A 26,373-nucleotide genomic window follows, 5' to 3' on the forward strand; every position below is an offset into this window, starting at 1 on the left:
GTCCATATTTCTTCCTGGCGAATCTAATGCTGGCCACATATCTTTTGTGGGTTGAATTTATTTATAGTCGTGTGCCTCTGAATGTTTTCCACAGCCTTTATGAGTTCATCACACTTTTTAAAAAAGTCTTCAACTAAGAATTGCATGTTGCCAATCACTCTTTTCGAGGATCAGCCTCTTTCCCTTCTCTGTAGCCTGATACGTTGTTGTAGTAGATAAAGCAGAATAAGAAAAAAGACAAAGGAGCAGGAAAGATATTTTCTGGATATTTCAATCCAAAACTAAAAGAAGGGTTAAGAAAAATAAATTCCAAACCTTTTGCAAATTGATAAAATACAAAATCCCTTTAGTAAATGTCCGATTAAAATTTAAATCAAGTAAAAGCATTTTCACTATCTAAGGACATGCTTATGGAAAAGCAAGTTATTTAAAACAACATAATATAAATCAAAAGGAAAATGGGAAAAAAATGTCCAGCAGATGGTTAAAATAAATCAGCATTAGTCAACCAGTCAACTTTTAAAGTTAAAAGGCAAAAAAGGATTCATAAAGCTAAGTTAAAAGCCAGGCATGCTTAAAAAAACAAACTGCCAAGATAAAGGTCTATGCCCAGTGGCCTTCTGACCACTTCAAAAGAGACCTGGAATCTTCAACACTCCCCTTCCCATGTGGTCAACTGTCATCCAAAAGCTATCTTGGGTCATTCCTAAGTGTTCACATTCAAATCCACAGAGAAGCACTTCCAAAGAACCAGTTTTGGAAGCAAAATCAGCAGATTGTCAGCAAGAGAGAAAAATTCCCTTAGCGTTCAGCAGCCATCTTTGGGAAGAGTCTGATAATTGCATATTTTGTTGTGAATTATAGTCTTTTAGTAAATGCAAATTTATGTTACGTTCAGTGCAAACTCATTTAGAATTTAGCCTTAAGAATTTGCACGAGTAAACAATGAAAATGCTTTTTGTTAGTCATTCAGGAGTATCTTTTAAGCAACACTTAATGCACGTCAGAAAGAATCATCAAAACAAAGTATGTCTGCTTTTTAAGTCATCTGGAATACCTGTTTTTGGATTCGGGAAGTAAGATATTTCTCAAGTCAATTAAAACAACTCAATTTACAAAAAGCAAATATTTCATCATAATTCAAACATGCAAATATGTGAGGGTTTTTTTGACTACATATTTGACCATCAGTAGTAATGGCCATCTATATACAGTAACCAAGATCAAAGTTTTACTGTTTTTTAAAATCCTTTAAAAGTTATCCAAACCTATAAATAAGTCCATCTCCAGGTAAAGGAAGAGATGGGATTATTTATTTGATTGGGTAACTTGTAAAAAATTGTGCAAAAGGCTGCTTGAATATCCAATCTATAAAAAGTGGAATAAATACTTTTGACAAATTTTGTTTTTTTTCAAACTTCAGGAAAAGCCCTAATTCTGTGAAAGACATAAAAATTTAAAAAAAAAAAGCAATCTTCAATTTAGCTACTTGTTAAAAATGCTTACAAATGCTATGCTAGTATCACTAGAGGGCACCATGTACAAAAGAATGAAATAGTATGGGGCCTATTCCAGAATCTGATATCTCACTGAAGATGTTGAAGTTATACATTGGGAAGAAAGAGGAAAAATCTAGTGAATGATTAGCTTTTAGGTTAAGCAGTATCAACGAAGCAATATTATTCATACAATTAAGAATTCCAGATCTATCTGTCACAATTCGAATTCGATAAATTGGCAGTTCTTTTGTTTTTATACCCAGACTTATAATGTTGATTCTTTTTAGTTTCAGATATACCCTAACATCAAGATGCTTAATGATCTCCACCAGAAATAATGAATACCATTAAATCAATGGATTCTCATTTCACAATGACTGATCTTCAATGTTCTGGCCCTTATAGGATCCCGTAGTCATGTGATTGCATTATGGCAGGGGTGAAATACTCCCGGTTCACTCATGCCTATTGGCCATTGGAGAGCCAGTCACAAAGGGAGCATAAAGCTCTGCCCACCCATCCGGACGCCACCATTTGGATTCTTTTACCCTCCCCTGCATGCGCGAAGTGTTCTTTGCATGTGCAGAGGGTAAATAAACCCAAATGGTGGTGGGTGGGTGGAGCCTCGTGCTCCCTTCACGACTGGTCTTTGTCAACTGATAGGCACAAGCGAACCAGGAGTATTTCACCCCTGCATTATGGACACTTGACAGCTTGTCTGGATTTTCAACAGTGTCCTACAGTCACATAATCAAGATTGGCAACCTTCCTTGCCTTCTTCCCACAAGTGGAGAAGCTTGCAAAAAGTTGGAAACACATGAGCTCCTTGCTTAACGGTAGTAAGCAGGGATTGCGGGAATTTCTGTCACTAAGTAGCACAGTCATGTCATATGGTTTATAGCTGCATTGATTATCAAAGGAACCCCCAGTCTCATTTACCATTGTAAAGGGAGGAGTACCTATATGCAAAACCTTTGATCCTGATGTTTTCTTGTAGATTGATATAGCTAGTCCCCAGTTTAAGAATGAGTTCTATCCCAAGTTCTGTCCTTAAGTTGAATTTCCACATAAGCCAGAATAGTAATAATATACAATACAATAAAATAATCTTTATTGCCATTATTTACTATGAGCACACTGTCCCGCATTAAGAATGAAATTCTATATAAGTAGCATTGTGTAATGAGTTTGAACCATTGTGTATTTAACTTGCATTACTCTATATTAAACACAAATTTTGCTGCAATAGGTTTCATTCTTAAATATGAGTTATGTTATAGGAATCTATGGCGCGGCAGTAATTTTGGTTGGAAGACTTCAACTTATATTATTTTGAATAGCTCATCCTATATACATTGTTTTTTTCAAAGATAACTTGAAAATCCTGATCTGCCAAAGATACTGTATATATGTTAAATCAGAGAACTTTGTTACTACTATGGGTATAACTAGTTGGGTGCTACAATATGTCATTAATCAACACTGTATGTTTGATAATATTTCTTTAAGAGTAATAATACTATTGGCCATAAGAGGGAGCCAGCAACATTTCCTCATGGGGGAGAATTATTGTAGAATTGTGTGTAGAGAACTGAGTACAGTATTCTGATCTTGTACTGTATTTGTATATGATTGATTGATGTCCCTATGAATGATTTGGATTGTTACTGACTCTTCTATTGGATATATGAAAATAATATGTATACTTAAATTGGATTGGTCTGGCTATCTAGCACCACCACATTTACTCTGTATATTTTTGTCTTAAGAATACTGTATTGTACATAATTCTTTGACATGCTAACAATCTTGATGTTTTACTGCTCAATAAATACTTTCCTTTATATGTCACTGTAAATATAGCTCTACTTCTTTTGTTGAAATATTTGGAGATTCTTAGTCACCCAGCTCAAGATTCAGTGGTGGGATTCAAATTTTTTTTACTACTGATTCTGTGGACATAGCTTGGTGAGCATGATGGCTTGGTAGGCATGGTAGGCATGGTAGGCATGTTTACCGGTTCTCAGAGCTACTCTCCAGAACTGGTCATAACCTACTGAAACCCACCTCTGTCATGGTTGTCCTAAAGGTGCTTTTTCAAGAGGCAACTGGACTTTTTTGTTTTTCTTTGAAGACATTTTGCTTGTCATCCAAAAAGCTTCTTTTGTTGATGAATCAGATACATTTTTAAAAAGTTTGTCACACTTAGCTATAAACAAGAATTCTCTACTTTTAAGAGTTATAATGTAAAATTCATTTTGTGGACTTAGAAGAAGTCTACAAAATTATAAAGATTTGAATAAACACATATTCAAGAGGGGCAGCATACAAATCCAATTAATAATAATAATAATAATAATAATAATAATAATAATAATAATAATAATAATAATATTTTTTAAAGGTTCTTAGAGCACACAGTTATGTAAAGAAGCTTCAGGATACAATTTCATATAACAACATCCTCAGGAGATATGGTATTTTTAAAAAGTATTTACATATTTCGAAACCTGCTTTTAAAGCAATCATACTTTAAAATATAATTATGATCATATGTGTTTACATTTGCATACCAAAAGCCGTTGGCTTGTTAGTTTTTTTAGGAATATATTAAAGTTACATTTTCAGTGAATACAATGATGATTTCCCAGCTTAGAAGCATACATAGTAAAGTGGAAAATAAGATACCTAGTTCAGAAATGTGGATATTACATGCCAAGAAAAAAATTATTAATTTCAGCAAGCTGCTGAGTACATACTCAGAGGTAATTTGACTTTGATTCTGTATCCTGGAATACCTCCTTTGAAAAGTGTTGAGGAACAACTAATCACTGTTGGAAGCAATCCTTTGTTCACAGCTGCTTTTATTTTCTTATCCTAATCACTGCTATACATGACTGCTCCAAGAAGGACGGGGTCTACATGTAACCTTGGTCTAACACAGTGTTTCTCAAATAGTGGGGCAGACCCCCTGGGAGTGGGGGCTGCGGAGCAATGCCAGGAGGGGCGCGTGAGCCCGGGGAGCATGCTTTTGTTACCGCAGGGAGTAGGGGTTTTTTTGCACCGAACAATAGCTCACAACACAAAGCAAGAGATATGAAGTGCAGATAACAAACCCTTAAGAGACACTATGGAAAAATATTTAAAAGGGATTAAAAGAAAGAAGGAGAGAGATGGAGATAATGAGACAAATGTAAGTTTCCTGAAAGCTAAAATGAGGAAATATGATGAAGGGCATGTAGTGTTTGGCTTCACTGTGACTATGGTGGGAGATGAGGAAAGACTGATATGTTTACTGTGTCTAAAAATGTTGGCAGTAGACAGCATGAAGCCAAATAAATTAAGGTATCACTTAAACATTACAACCCAATCACGTTGATAAGCTGCTTGATTTTTTTCAGCGAAAACGTGCTGAATATTGCAAACAATCATCCCAGCAGAGAGTTGGGGCAGGAGCACAAACATTTACTTGTTCCTAGGGCAGGCATAACAGAAAATAATTCAGAAACATTGATCTAACATAGGGGTAGGCAAAGTTGGCTCTTCTATGACATTTGGACTTCAACTCCCAGGATTACTGCGCTAGCATGATTGACTCAGGAATTCTGGGAGTTGAAGTCCACAAGTCAAAGAAGAGCCAGGTTTGCCTATCCCTGGTCTAACAGATGCTGTAACCAAGTACAGATTTTGCATTCTAATGTGTCTGGGTTTGTGGCCATTGCTTTTCTCAAAGAATGGAGGGAACGGTTTCATTAAATCAATATACTTATGAATAAAAGGACACCTTCCTGTTGTTTGAATTTAGTTTCACAAGACAAGAGTGGTACAACTGCTTTGGAAACACCAGTGGCCTTAGTTAAGGTGAAATTATATAAACTAACTGTGTAGTTATTGTTACGATGTTTGAATCAGTCCAAGTCCCTACATGGACAGATCCACAGCTGTGTCTACTTTTGACTTACTGCCACTTGATTGTTTTGTTTTGTTTTTGGGGATGCTGTTAGTATTAGCCCAGAAAACTTTGGTCGTTGTGTAAATTTAGAACAGTAATGTATCATAGTAAATAAGTGGTTACAATAATAAATAATAGATGGGAACAGATTTTGACTTAAAAGTAAGTCTTTAGAACTATTATTTTCTCCCGAAGTATAACTAACAATTGTCTTACAAGAATTTATAATCCAATGTATCTGGAAGACCCTATTTGAGGAAGACTGTTACAGAGATTCATGGAAAGCAAAGACCCTATTTATCATGCTGAAATTGTTTTATTATTATTATTATTACTATTATTATTATTATTATTATTATTAATTGGATTTGTATGCCGCCCCTCTTAGCATTTGAGAGTTGTTTTAAGCTTCAAATTGTCATATTATTTACCCCAATAATCATATTTTTTTCACTATCAAGTGCTGAAGTTTTAATTGTTTATCCTCCAAATCACACGCGTCAAACTCACTGTGTCAAGTTGCAGTTATGTGACATATCACAATGTCCCCCCCTTTACAGAACTGGGGTGGGCGTGGCCTACATACGATGCATCCAGCCCCTGGGCCCCCAGTTTGACACCCCATCTCTAAATATGGTTGCCTACCTGGTCTTTTGATTGTTCCTATTTTATTTTCCTGAGGATTTATCTGTGGAATTCTTTCTGCGTGGTGCTCATATATAGATATATGCCTCCATTAAGCTGATACAGCAGAATTCTGTGCCACAAAAGATCTCACTTGTCAATGTTCTTAGTCAGTAGGAACAGTCCAATAAGCCCAACTGAGCACAGTCTGTCCACTTCATTGAATCTTGTGTGTGCACAGCCTCTCTTGAAATGAATAAAGAATGAATGTGCTGCAGCAGCATTCCGTGATTGACCTCATTAATTCAGAACAAATCAGCAAGTAGCATAATGAACAGTATGGCTCAGTTATGTGGTTTCAAACATTTTCCCTACTAAATTAAAATATGTGTGTCTCATTACAAATTCTCAGCTCAACCAAGAATATCAATCCTTTTTTAAAAGGTGTACATTTTAAAAAGAAAAACTTATTTTTAGTTACATTTCATTTAATTGCATTTAAACTTTTGTGTTAGTATATGAAAATGGACACACATGAACTTAATGACAAAATAACTATATTACTATTGTATTAAAAACTAGTTTTGAACAAGTGTTATTCTTGAATCTTATCTCTTGGGTGTCCCTATTCATTATAGCTTGTTTTTAGTTATGAATTCTATAATAATTATGTTAGGCATGGAAACATAACCTGAAAAACTGTTAAAAATAATCTGCAAATCTTGTTTGTCTGAATTTTAAGTAACATGATATATTCAGAATTAAAGAAAATGCTGACATAGTATGCCAGAGAAAGTCTAAAGTTTATATATATAATGTCAAATCAAGGCTTAACAAAGCATAATGTATGCAAAGGCTTCCTGGACACTTTTTGAATACCCCCTTAGCTATCCTTCTTCAATATATTTGTTGTATATTGGCTCCCAATTTCTATTAGCTAAGATCTGGATAGCACCATTTTTAAGGCGTACTCCTGATTTACTTCCTTGATTTTCTATTTGTAATACAGAGGTGGTGAGCTTAATTTAAGCAGTGCTGAAGTAGCATTGAATTTTTTACTATACTGTAAAAAAATGCTGTGTATATAATTTAATCTAGAAAGAAGTATATACTTTTATATTGAAAATTCATAATGGAAATCTATTTTTTTTTCATATTTAATAAAGGTTCCATCCAATGAGGAATCAATTCCACATGAATTGTGTTGCTTAAGGTGTCAAGAAATGTCTGTTGCATTTGCTTTCAAATACTATAATGATTTCCCCCCAATAATACTGTGATATTTCTTAGGACCCATAAAGATAGGAACGTTACAATGATACATCTTTTTTGTTGGATACAGATACCTACTATATACTAAGCAGCTGAATGATGTACTACAGTACTCTTTTCATCCGATTTATGCCATATACAGACTTAAATGCTACTAGGCAGATCGAAAGCTTTTTGTATTGAAGCAATAATAAATGCTTTGCAATGATGCTATCAGAATGAGATGTAATTGAATTGCAGAATATAGGGATTTAAAACTTCACATGCATACATGCATGTGTGTTTGTCTTTGTGTGCATTTTCAATGATAGGAAGTTAAAGGTTTCAACCCAAATGACATTTAGAACTGAGCAAAACAACCCTCTATGCTTGTTTGACCAAGTTCATTTAGCCTCGCTCCTTGAGCTAATAAAATGTTACAGGCACAAACAAAAAAGTTAAGCTAATTAATCATGTCTGCTCTGAAATAAATGCTGCGGGGAAGCCATTATTAAATGGCATTTAGCACAAAGGAGAACTACCTTCTTCCCAAGAGATTCTGCCGTGAAGACCAATCAGAAGCTAGCACACACATGTCACGGCTTTCTCTGCTGCTTTTATGTATTTTTGGCTAGCACAGGATTGGCCGTTATCTGAATTTTATGGGAGGGTTTACTTGACACTGGTTGTAGCTTCCCTGCAGATCCTTATTTGGAAGGCTATTGAGAGAACAAGTCTTTTCCAGCAGCTGAGCATCTTGATATACATAATTCATCAAGTCGTGCTGTTCTGGAAATATGCAGATCTCTGTCTGCCCTTCAGATTTCTGTTCAGCTTGGGCAATATGTCTTTCAAGCCAGGTTCTTAAATTTTACAGCGTTTTGGAATTTTGCAAATGGTTCCAAAATAACCGAAGATCTCTTAACTGGAACACCAGTTAAACGATCTCTTGGATACCTAATTGCAGGAAATTTATAAATCAACAGAACTGAGAATAAAAATTCAGTTAAGAGGATTCAGCATACTTTCCCCCACCCCTGTATCTCAGTAATAACAGAGGACCGAAAATTCTGCTTTAATTTGGTAATACTAAAAGCATCAAAAATGCCTGAGGCAAACTATTTACTGTCAGTATCATGGGGATACATAAAGGTAGGAATTTAAGAACTTTCTAAATCATGTTTGTTTGCATGCAGTGTTTGCCTGAACATTTTTTTTGTATTATAGCTTGAGGCCTTACTGATATGTTAAAGTTACTTTAAAATATGTAATTGAAAACAATGAACTAACATTCACTTATATTCAAAGGTATCTATAACAGAGTTGCGCAATCCTGAGAATAGAGCATATTCTCATTTTAGCAGCTATAGGATCATTGCTTTTAATCGTGTTTTGGGGAAATCCAAGCTCTGTTGTGCTTTTTTCATTCCCCAAGAAAAAGATCCTTAAAGAGCATATAAAACATAAGGGCTAAATGTATAATTTCATGTTATTTTCTTAATACGAAAACATTGCAATTATTACACCTCTGTTTTTTGCTTTCTCAAATTGATTAAAGCCATTCTGATATAGTGAATGCTTGGAAATGTTTTTCTTTCCTCTCACTGACGTTGCCAATCTTAACTTGTTGAGAATTAATTTATAAAGCTTCAACTAAAAAGATGGCTTGATTTGTTCTTTTATATTGACCCGGATGCCTGTATATTGTGATATGCAGTGCTAATCTAACAAAGAACCACAAATTTATCAGAAAATCTCCTGTAATGTATGTTCTGGATGATCAAGATGTCAAGGAACAATATGCCCTTTTTCTAACTATGTGATAACTTAGAAAAATAAATATTAATAACTTGACTAAGCAAGGATGATGTCGCATGTAAAAATAGGTTAACTTTTTTTCCTTTTTGTGTGTAGACCTTATCCCTAAAATGTGCTGTGTAAAGAAATCAATAGAACAACTGGAATTCTGTCCTTGTGTGAACAATAAATAGCAACAGAAAGTGATTGAATTTAACTGTGATAGTAATAGTTGTTCATATTAAGAGTCTCAGTAGGACAGAGTGGTGGAGCTGGATCGAGGATAGAATTTTTTCCCCAGCATGGGAGCCTGGAGGAGAATCACACTGTGTACAATCTAAGTAATTATGTTGGAAGATATTGGATAGGGAAACCCTGGATCTTTGCTTCTTTTAAAGTTACTGTGTGACCTCAGAGAAACCACTGAAGTAGGTGAAAGCCCTATGTGCATCCAACTTGGAGCTTAGAGTGCATTGGAATGAAGAACAACTGACCCTAAGCAATCTTTCTGAAAAGATTATCAGTTCACTAACTGTGGTGTAGTAGATAGTAGCCCAATATGCTGTCTTAAAGCAACATTTTAATTATGTGATCATTCATTGGATCATTTACTAATGCTGAGTTTCTAACGCAACTATTTAATAAATACAAGTGAGCAAAATAAAAACCTTAGTAACCAAGGCTTGATAGTTTAGACTTTCAAATAAAGTAAGGACTTTTAGTTGTACCCAGCAATACATTTCACTAAAGAAATTATGTTTTATGCTTTTCTTGCTGTATTACCATTAATGGTATGAGTTTTGTGAGCAAGAATTCTTTCTCACTGCAGATCAAGATGAACAATTAATATTTTTATGACCATTTTCGTATAAAATCTATATTTTAATGTAATACTACCCTGCAAAATGTTCAACTTTATTTCTTATGATTAATCCAAATAATTATAGACCATATTATCTTTTTTCCTTGCAAAATTAGTTGGGTTTCAAAGGACTCTAATATTTCTTAGACTATCCACAATATTCCTTTTATCTTTCATTTTCACATATATCTCAGAATGATTGGCCAGTACAAATTTGGATTTAGAGAATATACTTTAGGATATAAATACAGTATACCAATTTATACCCTAAATTGGTAATGCTGAAAAATATATAAGCGATCCATAGCTTCTACTTGTGTTAAGACTCATTGAAGTTAAAATGAGGTAGAAATCTAAACTCTGTAATTTTATACATTAGTCCAAAAAAATCTCATTCTATTGCCTCCTAATAATGAATTCTAGGGCTTTATTGCTACTATTCTGTATTATGCTGTTCAGTTCTTTACAGGATTGAAAGAATTGAATAGGAAGTATTGGATCTACATGACATAGAATTAATCTTTTTTCTGATTGTGTGTATTATGTTGAGTTATTTATTTACATTATATCCTTGTGATTTGGGATTAACTGAAGCAAATGATACAACACACTCTTCTCCCTTTGGTTCAGTGCTGGTTAGGGATTAAGTGATACTGAGAGCTTAAATAAATCAGGAAATGTTGAATAACTAGCAGCAGAGTAATCTTGCAAACAGAAATGTTTCCTCTTTATTTTAGCTGAGTTAATCCTGTTGACTCAAGCCGGATTTGGTAAAATAATGGCTGGTATGAAATCATAGAGGTGCTTCTATTCTACCTTTTAATGCATTATAGTGGGGGGGGGGTTTAATCATAGCAACAATTTCCCAGTATTGGGTTGAGACCCTAGAGTAACTAACAACAGATTGAGTTTCATTTTCTAAGGTGGGGACTAGCATAAGGATTTTGCCTTGCAGCAGTAATACCTATATTTTTTTGAGAATATCAAGTGTGGCTTTGAGGGGTAAGATTTTACCTAATGTTAGCCACATTCTTTTCCAAATGGTGTTGTTTAATATACTATTAAGAGAGAGTGAGTATTTATTTATTTATTTATTGGTTTTGTATGTTGCCCCTTTCCGGAGACTCGGGGCGGCTAACAGCAATAATAAGACAGCGTATAACAATAATCCAATTAAAAAACAATTTAAAACCCATTATAATAAAAAACCAAACATACATACCGACATACCATGCATAAAATTGTAAAGGCCTAGGGGGAAAGGGTATCTCAATTCCCCCATGCCTGGCGGCAGAGGTGGGTTTTAAGTAGCTTACGAAAAGCAAGGAGGGTGGGGGCAATTCTAATCTCTGGGGGGGAGTTGGTTCCAGAGGGCCGGGGCCGCCACAGAGAAGGCTCTTCCCCTGGGTCCCGCCAAGTGGCATTGTTTAGTTGACGGGACCCGGACAAGACCCACTCTGTGGGACCTAACTGGTCGCTGGGATTCGTGCAGCAGAAGGCGGTCCCTGAGATAATCTGGTCCGGTGCCATGAAGGGCTTTATAGGTCATAACCAACACTTTGAGTTGTGACTGGAAACTGATCGGCAACCAATGCATTCCCGGCCTTCCCTTTCTCCTTTAATTTGTTGTTTGTTTTGCTTCTGATGATAACTATCTAGTCACAATTTAAATTTCACTTATTGCCATTCACAAATCTTGAGTCTATTATACTGTGGCAAAACTAAGGGTAGTTCTATGTCTTTGCTCAACCCACATCAGAAAAAAAATGACCAAAGCTCTGTGTAGAGAGCTCTTTCTCCTTTGTCCATGTTCAGAATGAGTAAAGTCAATGTTTGGGTTCTTTAATTGGGTTCTAATTTTCTTCCCTGTTGCCCTATGATGGTTGTTTCAGAGAAGAAATAAATTAATAATGAGAACGTAGCCTTTATTATTGAGCCATTTTCAGATGGAAAGCTAAAAATAAGTTGTGCTGAGCACAGTGCTATTTGATTGTCCCCTGCATTTGGCTATCTTTCCTAGCTTTAGAATGGAATAAATATTTCTTATTCCTTATCTCAAAGATTTGATAACTTCATTTCCAAAAATGCCTTTGTCTCAGCATCATTTTTCAAATTATTATCCTCTAGAGGTGGTTGGGACATGGCCATTTCTTTTCAGTCCCTAAGGTAGTGATGGTGAACTTTTTTTCCTTGGGTGCTGAAAGAGCGTGGGCGCACACTATCGCACATTTGTGAGTGCCCACACTCATTATTCAATGTCTGGGGAGGGTGAAAACAGCCTCTCTTGGCTCCCGGAAGCCCCCTGAAGGCCAGAAATGGCCTGTTTTCCAACTTCTGGTGGGCCCGGTAGGCTCGTGTTTTACCCTCCCCAGGTTCCAAAGGCTTCCCTGGATCCAGGGGAGGGTAAAAACACCTCCCCATCCCCCTGGAGGCTCTCTGGAAACCAAAAAACCCCTCCCAGAGCCTCCGTGCGAGCCAAAAATCACCTCATCGGCACATACTTGCACATTGGAGCTGAGCTAGGGCAACAGCTCAGGTGCCAGCAGATATGTCTCCACGTGCCACCTGTGGCACCTATGCCATACGTTCACCAGCATTGTCCTAAGGCAACATGTCTAGAGAGCATAAGCTTGGAGATGGGTGCCATGAAGCAACATACTAAGGATTAAAATAACTGTTTGTGTCTCTCCAAAACACACTTTGTGGAAGGTTATCATACATGTTATCCTTCTTTATTTCACCCAGAGGGCCTGTTTTAGAAATAAATACACATAACTGATATTTATATTTAGAAACTGGTTATGTAGCAACCGAAGGTATGATGAACTCCCCAAAGCTACTTATAACCCACGTTTAAAGTTATGATGGCTGCATCTTGCTATCAGATTATCACATTTTGGCTGCTTGGCAACTGTCTCACATTTTCAGATGTTTATAATATCTTGCAGGCATATGACAACAACCTCCTGTGATTTTTTTTCTGGTTCCTTGCATATACTTGGGTTTCCACAAAAACAGCCATTAGGGAGAAAGGGTTTGCTTAATGACCACCGCATTTACTTAACAACTACAATGAAACAGATCGTAACATCAGCGAAGTAACATGGTGGTCCACTTAATTTACAGGTGCAAGTCCGAGGTCAATTATGATCACAAGAGGTAGCCTGAGGTAGTGGTTAAGGCACCAGGCCAGATTTCAGGAGGCAATGAGTTCTAGGTCTGCCTTAGATACAAAGCCAAGCTGGTGAACCTGGGTCAGTTGTGCTCTCTCAACCCCTAGGAAGAAGACACTGACAAACTTCACTGACTTCCAAAATCACAGACACACACACACACACACACACACACAGAGAGAGAGAGAGAGAGAGTTTTATAAAAGATAATATTTATAAAACATTACAAACTTTTAATGCTTCTTAAATATTCTGGACTGTAGTTCAGATTTTTGGCTCTTATCCTAGGTCTGATGAAAACTGTAATCCAAATAATCTGGACAGAACCTGTTTGTATATACTTGTCCAGTATACTGAGCAAGCAATCCTATTCATCCAGAGTTTTACCATATAACATAAGAATGGAACAAGTGTTATGAAGAAAACTCATAAAATGTATAAATGGATTAAAGAAAACATGTAACTAGACTTTAAACATGTATCCTAGTCTGTCCTCACTCCAGTTAGGTTTTTAGCGTATTTGCTCAATGAATAGAGTATAAATGATAATATATAAGGACACAGATTACTAACTGATGTATAAATGAGGAGAGCAACACCTTGCAGATTATCCTGCACTGGATTATTTTCAAACAAGATTTTTCTTAGGTGACGTATATTGACCATACATAGAGAGCAGATGTGGAAAAAATACTACTGACAGAGCAGGCTATACATTCACAATCTGATGGCTGCAAAAATCCTGTAGCTCTAAGTCAAATAGTATAAATGATACACTCCGCGGCCTGCACTGGCTGCCGATCAGTTTCCAGTCACAATTCAAAGTGTTGGTTATGACCTATAAAGCCCTACATGGCATCGGACCAGAATATCTCCGAGACCGCCTCCTGCCGCATGAATCCCAGCGGCCGATTAGGTCCCACAGAGTTGTCCTTCTCCGGGTCCTGTCAACTAAACAATGCCATCTGGTGGGACCCAGGGGAAGAGCCTTATCTGTGGCGGCCCCGGCCCTCTGGAATCAACTCCCTCCAGAGATTCGAATAGCCCCCACCCTCCTCGCCTTCCGTAAAATGCTCAAGACCCACTTTTGTCGCCAGGCGTGGGGATAATTACCACCTTTCCCCCTTTTTATTATATTTTTGGCCTTACTGCATGATAGATTAGGTTGAATGTGTGTGACTGCATAGCTAGGGGTTTTATTATGTTATTAATGTCTTTTAAATGGATCTATTTTTTTATTGTTAGATTTGTAGTGTATTGTATTATTGCTATGCTGTGAACCGCCCTGAGTCTTCTGAGAGGGGCGGCATACAAATCTAATAAACTATGAATCTAATAAACTATTTCTAAATAATCCAGTGGCTAGCTTTTTCAAATATGGAAGACTTGGGTAAATTGAAAAATTTGCCTTTGGAAGAATCACAATCTGAGTTATTTCTGCTTTCCACTTCAACCTTTTCTAATCAGCTTGCTTCTGTAAGTAATGGATGACAACTCCTAATTCCCAGCCCACGTGTGGTAACTGTATGGAAAAATTATGACAGGCTTATTTCAGCACTAGGGGGACTTAAAGATAGCATACCTGCAGGCTTTGCTGGCTGATGGGAAGCAACCTTTCATGTGAATCATCAGGCCAACCGTTCAAGTCACCAGAAACGGCTGAATGGCGCTTTCTTTTAGCATGAAACAAATGTTGGCAGCCCTTCGACCCCCTCTGCTTCTTGCAATGTATTTGTAGGCCTTGAATTCTTAAAGCAAGAACAATCTTACAGTAAAAGATTACTGCAGGAAACCTTGCAATACTTTCCTTGTTGAAACACAAGCGAGTAGAATGCTTGGCTGCATAGCTAGAGGTATAACAAGGAGGAAGAGGGAGATTGTGATCCCACTGTATAGAGCGCTGGTGAGACCACATTTGGAATTCTGTGTTCAGTTCTGGAGACCTCATCTACAAAAAGATATTGATAAAATTGAACGGGTCCAAAGATGGACTAGAAAAATGGTGGAAGGTCTTAAGCATAAAACTTATCGGGAAAGACTTAATGAACTCAATCTGTATAGTCTGGAGGACAAATGGGAAAGGGGGGACATGATCAAAAAATTCAATATGTTAAAGGGTTAAATAAAGTTCAAGAGGAAAGTGTTTTTAATAGGAAAGTGAACACAAAAACAAGGGGCCACAATCTGAGGTTAGTTGGGGGAAGATCAGAAGCAACGTGAGAAAATATTATTTTATTGAAAAAGTAGTAGATGCTTGGAACAAACTCCCAGCAGATGTAGTTGGTAAATCCACAGTAACTGAATTTAAACATGCCTGGAATAAACATATATCCATTGTAAGATAAAATACAGGAAATAGTATAAGGGCAGACTAGATGGACCATGAGGTCTTTTTCTGCCGTCAATCTTCTATGTTTCTAAAAGCTGTTTAATAAAACTTAAGTCACAATCAGTACCGTCCTCCAAAGCTTATGAATCTCCAACTTGCACAACTGATAGCCAGGCTGAGGAAGCCTGAAGCCTTGATTGTCTGCTGCTAAGGAAATCACGCCATTAGAAAACTGATGAACTTATTGGAGGCCATGCTTTTTGATAATTGGAATAGCTTATTCCAGACTTGACAAGTGCCTGCAAGAGTGTTCATCAAAAATTCATGCTCTTCAATCAGCAGGTTGAAGATTATGGATGCTAAAGTATAATCTGTACACAAATCATCAAATTTAGAAAGCCTGCTCCTCTTAGTTTTTACATGAGTCTCTTAAATTTTCTTTAACCTGGACTTGTTTTGCTTTACAAAATGGCTATATCCGCAATAAAATCCAATACCTGGTTCCCAAAGCAGTTGTCTCATTAATTATTAATTTTAAATTTAGGTTTGTAAATTTAGTTATACAGATGTTTATGTAACTAAGCAACAAGTATGGTAATTGAGTTACAGTTTACTCCTGCCTATAGAAAGGTCTACAGAAAGGACATGGTTGGTAAATCCACATTAACTGAATTTAAACATGCCTGGAATAAACATATATCCAAACTAAGATAAAATACAGGAAATAGTATAAAGGCTAGAGGTATAACAAGCTAGAGGTATAACAAGCAGGAAGAAGGAGATTATGATCCCGCTATATAGAGTGCTGGTGAGACCACATTTGGAATACTGTGTTCAGTTCTGGAGACCTCACCTACAAAAAGATATTGGAAAAATTGAACGGGTCCAAAGACGGGCTACAAGAATGGTGGAAGGTCTTAAGCATAAAACATATCAGGAAAGACTTCATTAACTCAATCTGTATAGTCTGGAGGACAGAAGGAAAAGGGGGGACATGATCAAAACATTTAAATATGTTAAAGGGTTAAATAAGGTCCAGGAAGGAAGTGTTTTTAATAGGAAAGTGAACACAAGAACAAGGGGACACAATCTGAAGTTAGTTGGGGAAAGATCAAAAGCAACATGAGAAAATATTATTTTACTGAAAGAGTAGTAGATCCTTGGAACAAACTTCCAGCAGACGTGGTAGATAAATTCACAGTAACTGAATTTAAACATGCCTGGGATAAACCTATATCCATCCTAAGATAAAATACAGAAAATAGTATAAGGGCAGACTAGATGGACCATGAGGTCTTTTTCTGCCGTCAGTCTTCTAAGTTTCTATGTTTCTAAAGCAGACTAAATGGCCCATGAGGTCTTTTTCTGCCGTCAATCTTATATGTTTCTATCTATGTTTCTAATATTGCTAGGTAATTTTAATTATTTCCTGCAGAAGGAGATGGCTTGTTGGCTTCACTTAAAAAGTAGGAATTTAAGAAAATTGTTCTCTTTATTTCTTGAGAACATAGGTGGAATGTGTATATATTATAAACCTTCAGTTTACATTTTTAACTATGATAAGAGCAATGAAATTGATCTCTATTCATATTCATAACCAGTTTTTCCAGTATCTCTTTATGTAAAATGATGTATGGAAAAATACTTTTGGTGAAGCCTACTTTGACATTTTCCCTGAGAATCTGATTTTACTTCTCATTATGCATTGAGCTAAAGTGGTAAATTGAGTTGAAATTTTGAACATATCTGTTAAAAATGGTTCTTAAACAATTCTTGTACCATACACCCATTTACTGGCCATTGACATACATTGTTTTGTTTTTCTTTACAGTTTAAAAGAATGCTCAATCGAGAGCTAACCCACTTATCTGAAATGAGCCGATCAGGCAATCAAGTCTCTGAATATATATCCAACACATTTTTAGGTAAGCATGATTATAAAAACTGATATTCCTTGTTTTTCTCTTTCGTTTTCACTACCTACTGCAGGATATCATTCTATATACCAATACATATACACAGAGAGATACATATATGCATAAGTATTTATATGTATACAATAAAATAGGCATTAATTGATTAATACAATGTTTGCTTTTATTTTACAATAAAAGTTGGTGAGAATTGTGGCAAAGAGTTTATCAAATGGTCTTTTGCTAACTGACATACGGTACATCATTCACAGGCCTTTGTCAAACCTTCCAAGCAATTCCCAAATGACTGTGACTAAAAGTCAACACTTTTAAAATAATTCGGACTCATTAGAGCAGTGTTTTTCAACCAGTGTGCCGCGAGACATGGTCAGGTGTGCCGCGAAGAAGGAAGCTCAGGTTTCAGTCTCGCAACTTTTTGCTGAGAGAGAGAGAGAGAAAGTAAGCAAGAGAGAGAGAAAGAGAGAGAGAGAAAGCAAGAGTGAGAGAGAAAGAAAGCAAGAGAGGGAGAAAGAGAGAAAAGGAGAGGAAGGGAGAGAGAAATGAGCAAAAAGGGGAGGAAAAAAAGAGAAATGAGAAAATGATTGAGACAGAGAATAGTAATAATAATAATAATAATAATAATAATAATAATAATAATATATTAGATTTGTATGCTGCCCCACTCCGAGGACTCTGAGCGGCTCACAACAGCAAAACACAATGTACAAATCTAATGTTATAAGCAATTTAAAACCCTTCGAACCATACATAAAAAACCATAGTAGCTAAGGGGTGTATCAGTTTCCCCATGCCTGGTGACATAGGTGGGTTTTTAGGAGCTTTCGAAAGGCAAGGAGGGTGGGGGCAGTCCTAATCTTTGGGGGGAGTTGATTCCAGAGGGTCAGGGCTGCCACAGATAAGGCTCTTCCCCTGGGTCATGCCAGATGGCATTGTTTAGTCGACGGAACCCGGAGAAGGCCAATTCTGTGGGGCCTAATCGGTCACTGGGATTTGTGCGGCAGAAGGCGGTCCCAAAGATATTCCAGTCCAATGCCATGTAGGGCTTTATAGGTCATAACCAACACTTTGAATTGTGACCGGAAACTGATCGGCAACCAGTGCAAGCCGCAGAGTGTTGACGAGACATGGGCATATCTGGGAAAGCCCATGATTGCTCTCGCGGCTGCATTCTGCATGATCTGAAGTTTCCGAACACTCTTCAAAGGTAGCCCCATGTAGAGAGCATTGCAGTAGTCGAACCTCAAGGTGATGAGCACATGAGTGACAGTGAACAGTGACTCACTGTCCAAATAGGACCGCAACTGGTGCACCAGGTGAACCTGGGCAAACGCCCTCCTCACCACAGCTGAAAGATGGTGCTCTAATGTTAGCTGCGGATCGAGGAGGACGCCAAGTTGTCTCTGAGGGGGTCAGTAATTCTCCCCCCCCCCAGGGTAATGGACGGACAGATGGAATTGTCCTTCGGAGGCAAAACCCACAGCCACTCTGTCTTATCAGGGTTGAGTTTGAGCCTGTTGACACCCATCCAGACCCTAACAGCCTCCAGGCACTGGCACATCACTTCCTTTGCTTTGCTGATTGGACATGGGGTGGAGATGTAAAGCTGGGTATCATCAGCATACTGATGATACCTCACCCCATGCCCTTGGATGATCTCGTTATTGCACTGCTGGGATTCCCCTGAGGCTCCCCTCGCTGGGAAACCCCACCTCCAGACTTCCGTTGCCAGCCGAAGCGCCCGTTCTTGCACTGCTGGGATTTCCCTGAGGCTCCCCTCGCTGGGATTCAAAGCAGCACCAGCTGTAATCATACGGCAACAGCTTGGTTTCGTAAGGTGAAAATAGTTCAGACAAGAGGCAAAAAAACCACCGGGCTCGTATCTCGAAAAGTTCATTAGAAGAGGCGTTCATAAGACGAGGTACCACTGTATTTGTAGATTGGCAACAAATAAAGCAGAAGTATCCATGATCTTAGGCTAGGATTATAGGCAAGCTAGGATTATTCACACAACGAACTAGTGATGACCTCCATCAAAATTATATGATACAACATCCATGACATTATTGGGTTATTCAAATGAATATTAAGAACAGTTAATCAGTTCTAGGGCATGAGCATCGGCACAAAAAGTTTATCAAGTCGTGCACTATCGCCAATGTTGCCACTTTTCAGTTCAGTCTCAATATTCAGGCAAAGTTTGTTGCCAAGGTATGTGGGCCAACCAACAATACGTGATGGAGAATAATGCACGATGGAGATGACAGCATTGACTAGAATGTGTCCTATTAATGCTGTACGTCTCTCTTTCTTGTGAGTCAGATCCAAAATAAACAGATCTTTTGATAATTCAACCCTTTTATTATCCAGAGGATTAGATAGAAAACTGAATTTTATGACCCTTGGCAAGAAAAATTACTAGACAATTTCTGGGGAAATAAAGGAAGTCGACTTACCTATAGAATTGAATATATAGAAGAACTTCCTCTTCATGACTCTTTTTGTGTGCTTCCTTAGACATCTGGTTAGCCATTATGGGCCACACTATCCATGAGTCCGTGAGGAGAAGGGTGGCCTAATAAACCTAAACCATAAACCAATCAAACTAAAAGACTTTTGATGGGCTCCAGTGGGGCTTTTTTTGATGATAAAGAAAATATCTGCATGCAAGATTATAGTGATGCAGCAATCCTTCATATATGGTACCAAAGAAATGTAAAGTATAATACCACAACCCACCTATTTTCTTGATAAAATATTATAAAAGACTTTACCCTTCTGTTATTAATAAATAAGGCCTTAAAACCTTGCATAAAGTTACCATTAAGGCTGCTGAATCTGAACAATTTTGGATCACAATTTTTAATAAAATTGTTGCTAGAAATAGGTTAGTTTCTTTTGAGTAGGATAATTGTGCTTTATATAATTGCATAATTATATCTCTGGGAAGGAAATTGTTTGAGATAAGGAGAAGTAACATTTGTTCAGAGGTCACCTGAGGAGATCCAAACTCATTGGTAGCCTCACATTGCAAGGAACAAGGACATTCAGTTTTGTAGCTACTAAAATTGTCAGATGGGCAGGCACAAAAACAGCTAGGGAAGTGATCGAAGCCTGGGGAACAGGCCCCTCATCAATCAACAGGAGTGTTGATTTACCACCAGCCTACCAAGTACTTAGAAGGCGAGGACTGGGCATCACAAACTAATGACTTAAAAGGAAGCCAACAACACATCCCCAATCAATATCTAATAAACCACTTACAACAGGCACTATAAATACCACACAGAGAACAGCACATACTCTGCTAGAGAGAAGTTCCCTGAAGGTGCGCTCCAGCACGAGTCTGAAAACTCAGAAGGCAAAACCTCTGGTCCCAGTAACCAACCGAGTTTGAATGCTGCGACACAAATCTGGGACATATATATTTGCCTTCATTCGTAAGATTTGCTCACTTTGAATGAAACCTTAGGAAACCCTTTGGAATTCCATGACCCCTTTAATATTTCCTTTCACTTGAATGCATCTGACATCTTGCTTTAGAGCCCTTTCTTTTGATGGTTCTAAACTTTGTTCATATGACAGAAGTTATAAATATCAAAACATACATATGAGTCATTATTTTTCAGCTGCTGTTGATTTGTGCTAATTCAAATCTCTCCCCCCCCCCCCATTTGTTTAATTGGTGATCAGGAAAGGAATAGGAGAGAGCTTATTGCCTTTGACTGAAAATTGGTGACATTTTCACTTATCTGTAGCAATCAGATCAGAATTTTCTGCTTTTTCCAGTAAATGCTAGCCTAATCTAAAAGATTAAAGAAAAGATCTGTGCCAATACATACATGTGGAAATAGATTTCCCCCCAATATATATATATATGAAATATATATGCAGTTCGTTTTGTACATGCGTTGCCTTCTTTTGCTTGTTAGCACTAAGTGTTTTTAATAGGAAAGTGAACACAAGAACAAGGGGACACAATCTGAAGTTAGTTGGGGGAAAGATCAAAGGCAACATGAGAAAGTATTATTTTACTGAAAGAGTAGTAGATCCTTGGAACAAACTTCCAGCAGACGTGGTTGGTAAATCCACAGTAACCGAATTTAAACATGCCTGGGATAAACATATATCCATTGTAAGATAAAATACAGGAAATAGTATAAGGGCAGACTAGATGGACCATGGGGTCTTTTTCTGCCTTCAGTCTTCAATGTTTCTATGTTTCTATGTTTCTAATTTAGAGGAAAGTGAGATAAAAGTGTCTCCAAAAGAAAATAATGGTTTTACAGATTTGACAATCAAGAATATGATAGGAGGGGGGGAATAAGAATTTAAGAAATAACTGATTGGAGTTCTTTTTTCTGCATTTAGCAATGAACCTTTTATGCGAGGTAAAATTAACATAGATTCCTTATATAATATAATCTGTTTTGGTTCCATGTTTTGTAATCTTACAAAACCACCATTGATTTGAGTTGAAAGTCTTAAATAGATTTCAGACTTCTGGTCAGATTTAATTTCTCTGCTTCTAATTTGCATAGGAGAAACTTGGTTTTTATTTTTTACCTCTGCTGTGGGGATTAAGCGCTAGAATAGTTAGCTTGATCCTGATTTTCTGTTCAGTACGCGTATGCAAAGAATCTTATGTCACAGGATGAGAGAATGCATTTGTTCACCTGGATCAACCTAGGATGAGTTCATTAACTCACAGGGAGTTAATAAGCATTACGCACATTGCTTTCTTTGAAGTTAATGCTTGAATGTGTGCATCATACCTGCTCAAAAGGAAGGCTATCAAAAACATCCTCTACTTTTTACAGCTAATTGCTATTAATTATTTGGACTGAAACAACAATATATTTAAACATTTGACGAGGAAAGAATAAATCAAGTTCAGGAACAGGTTTGAATGTGGCTTGCTTAAACAGACTCTAGTTAAAACCAGGTTTTGAGGAAACAAATTATGATTAGTTGAAAACAAGATAATGATTGTGATCTTTCTTGTAGCATGTTCATAGCAACACTTAGAATTATTCCAGCTAGATTCAGTTTTGGAGGTTATTATCTACAACAGAACTTTGCCTTTTAAATAAATATATTTTAGAACCTTTATTGTTTATTTTCATTTGTTTTTTCATAAAACATATGCCAACTTTTTATGCTCAATCACCTATTATTTCCTATTTTTGTCAATGTAATTGGAGCAAATCTTGTCCTAGTTATGCTCAATGCATAGCACAAAATTGGTTTATTTTCAGCAGTGTTCCCAAACTAGCGGCAAAGAAGCATCTGTTGACAGATATTGAAAATCTATGATTTGCGAGATAAATTGGACCGTGAGCCAAATATTATTGTATTACTATTTGTAAAAATATTAAGTAGCTGTAATTTACAAATAGATTATATATGTTTTTCCCCTCTTCTTTAAAAGACAAGCAGCATGAAGTGGAAATCCCATCTCCAGCACAGAAAGAAAAAGAGAAAAAGAAAAGGCCTATGTCTCAAATCAGTGGAGTAAAAAAGTTGATGCATAGTTCCAGCTTAACAAATTCTAGTATCCCCAAATTTGGAGTCAAAACGGATCAAGAAGATATTCTAGCCAAGGTAAAAGCAATGTTGGTTTCCAGCTAATTCAGTATTTATAACTCAGATCCAAAGACATTCACAACATTCCATTCACAAATATTTATGTACATTCATATGGTCTATATCAGTGATGGCAAACCTATGGCATGGGTGCCACAGGTGGCACGTGGAGCCATATCTGCTGGCACTCGAGCTGTTGCCCTAGCTCAGCTCTAGTGTACATGTGTGTGCTGGCCAGCTGATTTTTACCACACATAGAGGCTCTGGAGGACATTTTTTACTTCCAGAGAGACTCCAGGAGGATGGAAGAGAGCATTTTTACCCTCCCCTAGCTCCAAGGAAACCTTTGGAGCCTGGGGAGGGCGAAACACGAGCCTACTGGGCCCACCAGAATTTGGGAAACAGGCCATTTCCAGCCTCCAGAGGACCTCTGGGCGGGCAGGATAAACTATTTTTGCCCTAGGCATTGAATTATGAGTGTGGGCACTTGGGCACGCATGATAGAGCGTGTTCACGCTCTTTCGGCACCCATCACTGGTCGCCATCACTGGTCTATATGAATGCATATGTCATGTGTATAACATCTCACAGACTGATATTGTATTGCGGAATAAAGATTCTGATTCAATTTTTCACGAGCACATCGTGCATCAGAACTCTGTAACGGCAGAAGTCAAATTGATTTTTTTAAAATAAAACCACTTATAGAATTTAACAAAAATTCAGATGCACCAAAAGAAACTTTGTTTGTTTTTGTTTGCAGGAAATATATTTTATTTTTATCATTATAAAAGTGTATTCCAAAAACATAAGATATAATAAGATGTTGTCATTCTCAATTAGCTAGCTACTATGGTTTTATGTCTGTTAGGTTGTGTGATTGTTTTTTTTAGGTCTGTTAAGTTGTGTGATTGTTTTTATAATAAGAGTTTTAAATTGTTCTTTTAACATTAGATTTGTACATTGTGTGTTGTTGTGAGCTGCTCCGAGTACTTGGAGAAGGACGGCATACAAATCTAATAAATAATAATAATAATAATAATAATAATAATAATAATAATAATAATAATATTACTATTATTATTATTATTATTATTATTATTATTATTATTATTATTTCCTAATGCTCTTTTCTACATCAGAGCATCAGGCGATACTGAAGCATTTCAGGGCATGCAGTTTGGAGCAAAGTTTCTACTTTTTATTTAAAAAATTAGATTGCTAAAATCTAAATAAAAAGAAAGTCAAGAGCAGATGTTTTGTGCAAACTCTATTGCAAAACCCAAGGTAACAGTTTCTGTTTGGTTTTATATCAGGAGCTAGAAGATGTAAATAAATGGGGCCTCCAAGTGTTTAAAATAGCCGAATTGTCTGGCAACCGACCTTTGACAGTCGTCATGTATACAATCTTTCAGGTATGTATAAGGGGAAACCACTTTTTTTCTTTTATTTTCCAGAGGCCTTTATCTGTATTTAATAAATAATTACTTTTCTCTGTGTGCAGGAACGGGAGTTGCTAAAAACATTTAAAATTCAACCAGATATGTTAATAACCTACTTGATGACACTGGAGGACCATTATCATGCCGATGTGGCATACCACAACAATATACATGCTGCTGATGTTGTACAATCAACACATGTGCTTTTGTCAACCCCAGCTTTGGAGGTAAGTCCACAATATCTGGGTGAAATTGGAAAAAAAACATACTTGTGAAACATACTTTCATGTCTTGCAATGCACCAGGGTGGCTTGCCAAATGATTAATTACCAAGAAAATAACTTTTAATTTCAAAATATCAACATTTGATGCTTTATTATGAAAACATTTTGTAAATTGGACTTTAATCGTTTTTCCAGAAAAAATAGATAAGAACTTAGAAAGGGAGATGACCAATGCAATTCTCTGTAACTTAAAACATTTCTTCCATTAATCATTCTTCTCTCTGTCCATTATTTTATTCCTAAATATTTCTTCTTTCTTTTAGGCCGTTTTCACAGATTTGGAGATTTTAGCTGCTATTTTTGCCAGTGCAATACATGATGTTGACCATCCTGGGGTTTCAAACCAATTTCTTATCAATACAAGTAAGTTAGTTTATTTCTGGCTCTACTGATTGTCTATATACTATAGGTCCCTTGAACAACTAACAAAGGAGATTTTTTTAAAAAAATGATTTTGGATATGTAAAGTTGGAAATAGAAGGGGAACGTCATGGTGAAAAGATGACACCAAATTTCTCTGTGTCCTGCAAGAGATAAGGAAACAGAGAATGAAAGGATGGTATTTCTGCAGAACCACAAGGAAAAGTACAGAAGGAGGAGACAAGAAAATACAAAGGATAAAAACAAAGATCAACTTTGAATATGTGTCAGACACTAATTACTGCAAGAGTCCCTCAATATGAGTACAGTGGTACATCTACTTATGAACTTAATTTGTTCCGTGACCAGGTTCTTAAGTAGAAAAGTTTGTAAGAAGAAGCAATTTTTCCCATAGGAATCATTGTAAAAGCAAATAATGCGTGTGATTGAGGAAACGACAGGGAGAGTGGAGGCTCTATTTCCTCCCAGGAGATGCCTAGAGAGGCCCCATGGAGGCTTCTCCCTGCCTTTTCTGGTCCTGTTTCCTCCCAGGAGATTCCTAGAGAGGCCCTACAGAGGCTTCTCCCCGCCTTTTCCAGCCCTGTTTCCTCCCAGGAGATTCCTAGAGAGGCCACATGGAGGCTTCCCCCATCTTTTCCAGCCCTGTTTCCTCCCAGGAGATTCCTAGAGAGGCTTCTCCCCGCCTTTTCCGGCCCTGTTTCCTCCCAGGAGATTCCTAGAGAGGCCCTACAGAGGTTTCTCCCCACCTTTTCCAGCCCTGTTTCCTCCCAGGAGATTCCTAGAGAGGCCTCATGGAGGCTTCTCCCTGCCTTTTCCGGTTACAGTTTCAGAGGCTCGAGTGATCTAATTTAGAACCCACCACTGGTCCCCAACCTGTGGGCCACAGCCCACTACTGGGCTGTAGCCAATGAAGGGCTACCATTTTTTTTTTTTACTCCCACTCTATGGGCGTGACTTATGCAGGATGCCCTGCATTTTCTTTTAACATCTTTCAGTGCAAATTGGGTGCTCTGGGGTGGAGCTCAATTTTTCCTACCCCCCCCCCCCGTCCGGGCAGCAGCCCACCCCTGTCTGTAGCCTATTAGAAAAATGCAAATGACCAGCTGTCAACAAGGAATATAAATCCTTCCATTCCCTACCATCCAGTCAGAAGTGAAGAAGCTTCTTGGATGAGAAGCGAAGTGTCTTCAAAGAAAAACCAGAAAGTCCAGTTGTCTCTTGAAGAAGCACCTTTGGGAAAACCGTGACTTGGATGACTGAGA

General features: G+C 37.3%; 1 protein-coding gene across 7 annotated transcripts in view; it reads left to right on the forward strand.

The window, feature by feature from the left end:
* Positions 1-26,373, forward strand: part of PDE4D (phosphodiesterase 4D) — a 945,814-nt gene that overhangs the window by 911,319 nt on the left and 8,122 nt on the right. For all 7 annotated transcript variants that reach the window (XM_070743323.1, XM_070743322.1, XM_070743324.1 and 4 more), the window contains 5 exons: positions 17,319-17,412; positions 22,850-23,022; positions 24,321-24,419; positions 24,509-24,673; positions 24,994-25,093. In XM_070743323.1, the coding sequence (XP_070599424.1) occupies positions 17,319-17,412; positions 22,850-23,022; positions 24,321-24,419; positions 24,509-24,673; positions 24,994-25,093 (631 nt within the window). The remainder of the gene's footprint in view (positions 1-17,318; positions 17,413-22,849; positions 23,023-24,320; positions 24,420-24,508; positions 24,674-24,993; positions 25,094-26,373) is intronic.

Source organism: Erythrolamprus reginae, chromosome 2, assembly GCF_031021105.1.
Source record: "Erythrolamprus reginae isolate rEryReg1 chromosome 2, rEryReg1.hap1, whole genome shotgun sequence".
NCBI classification, from domain to species: domain Eukaryota; kingdom Metazoa; phylum Chordata; class Lepidosauria; order Squamata; family Dipsadidae; genus Erythrolamprus; species Erythrolamprus reginae.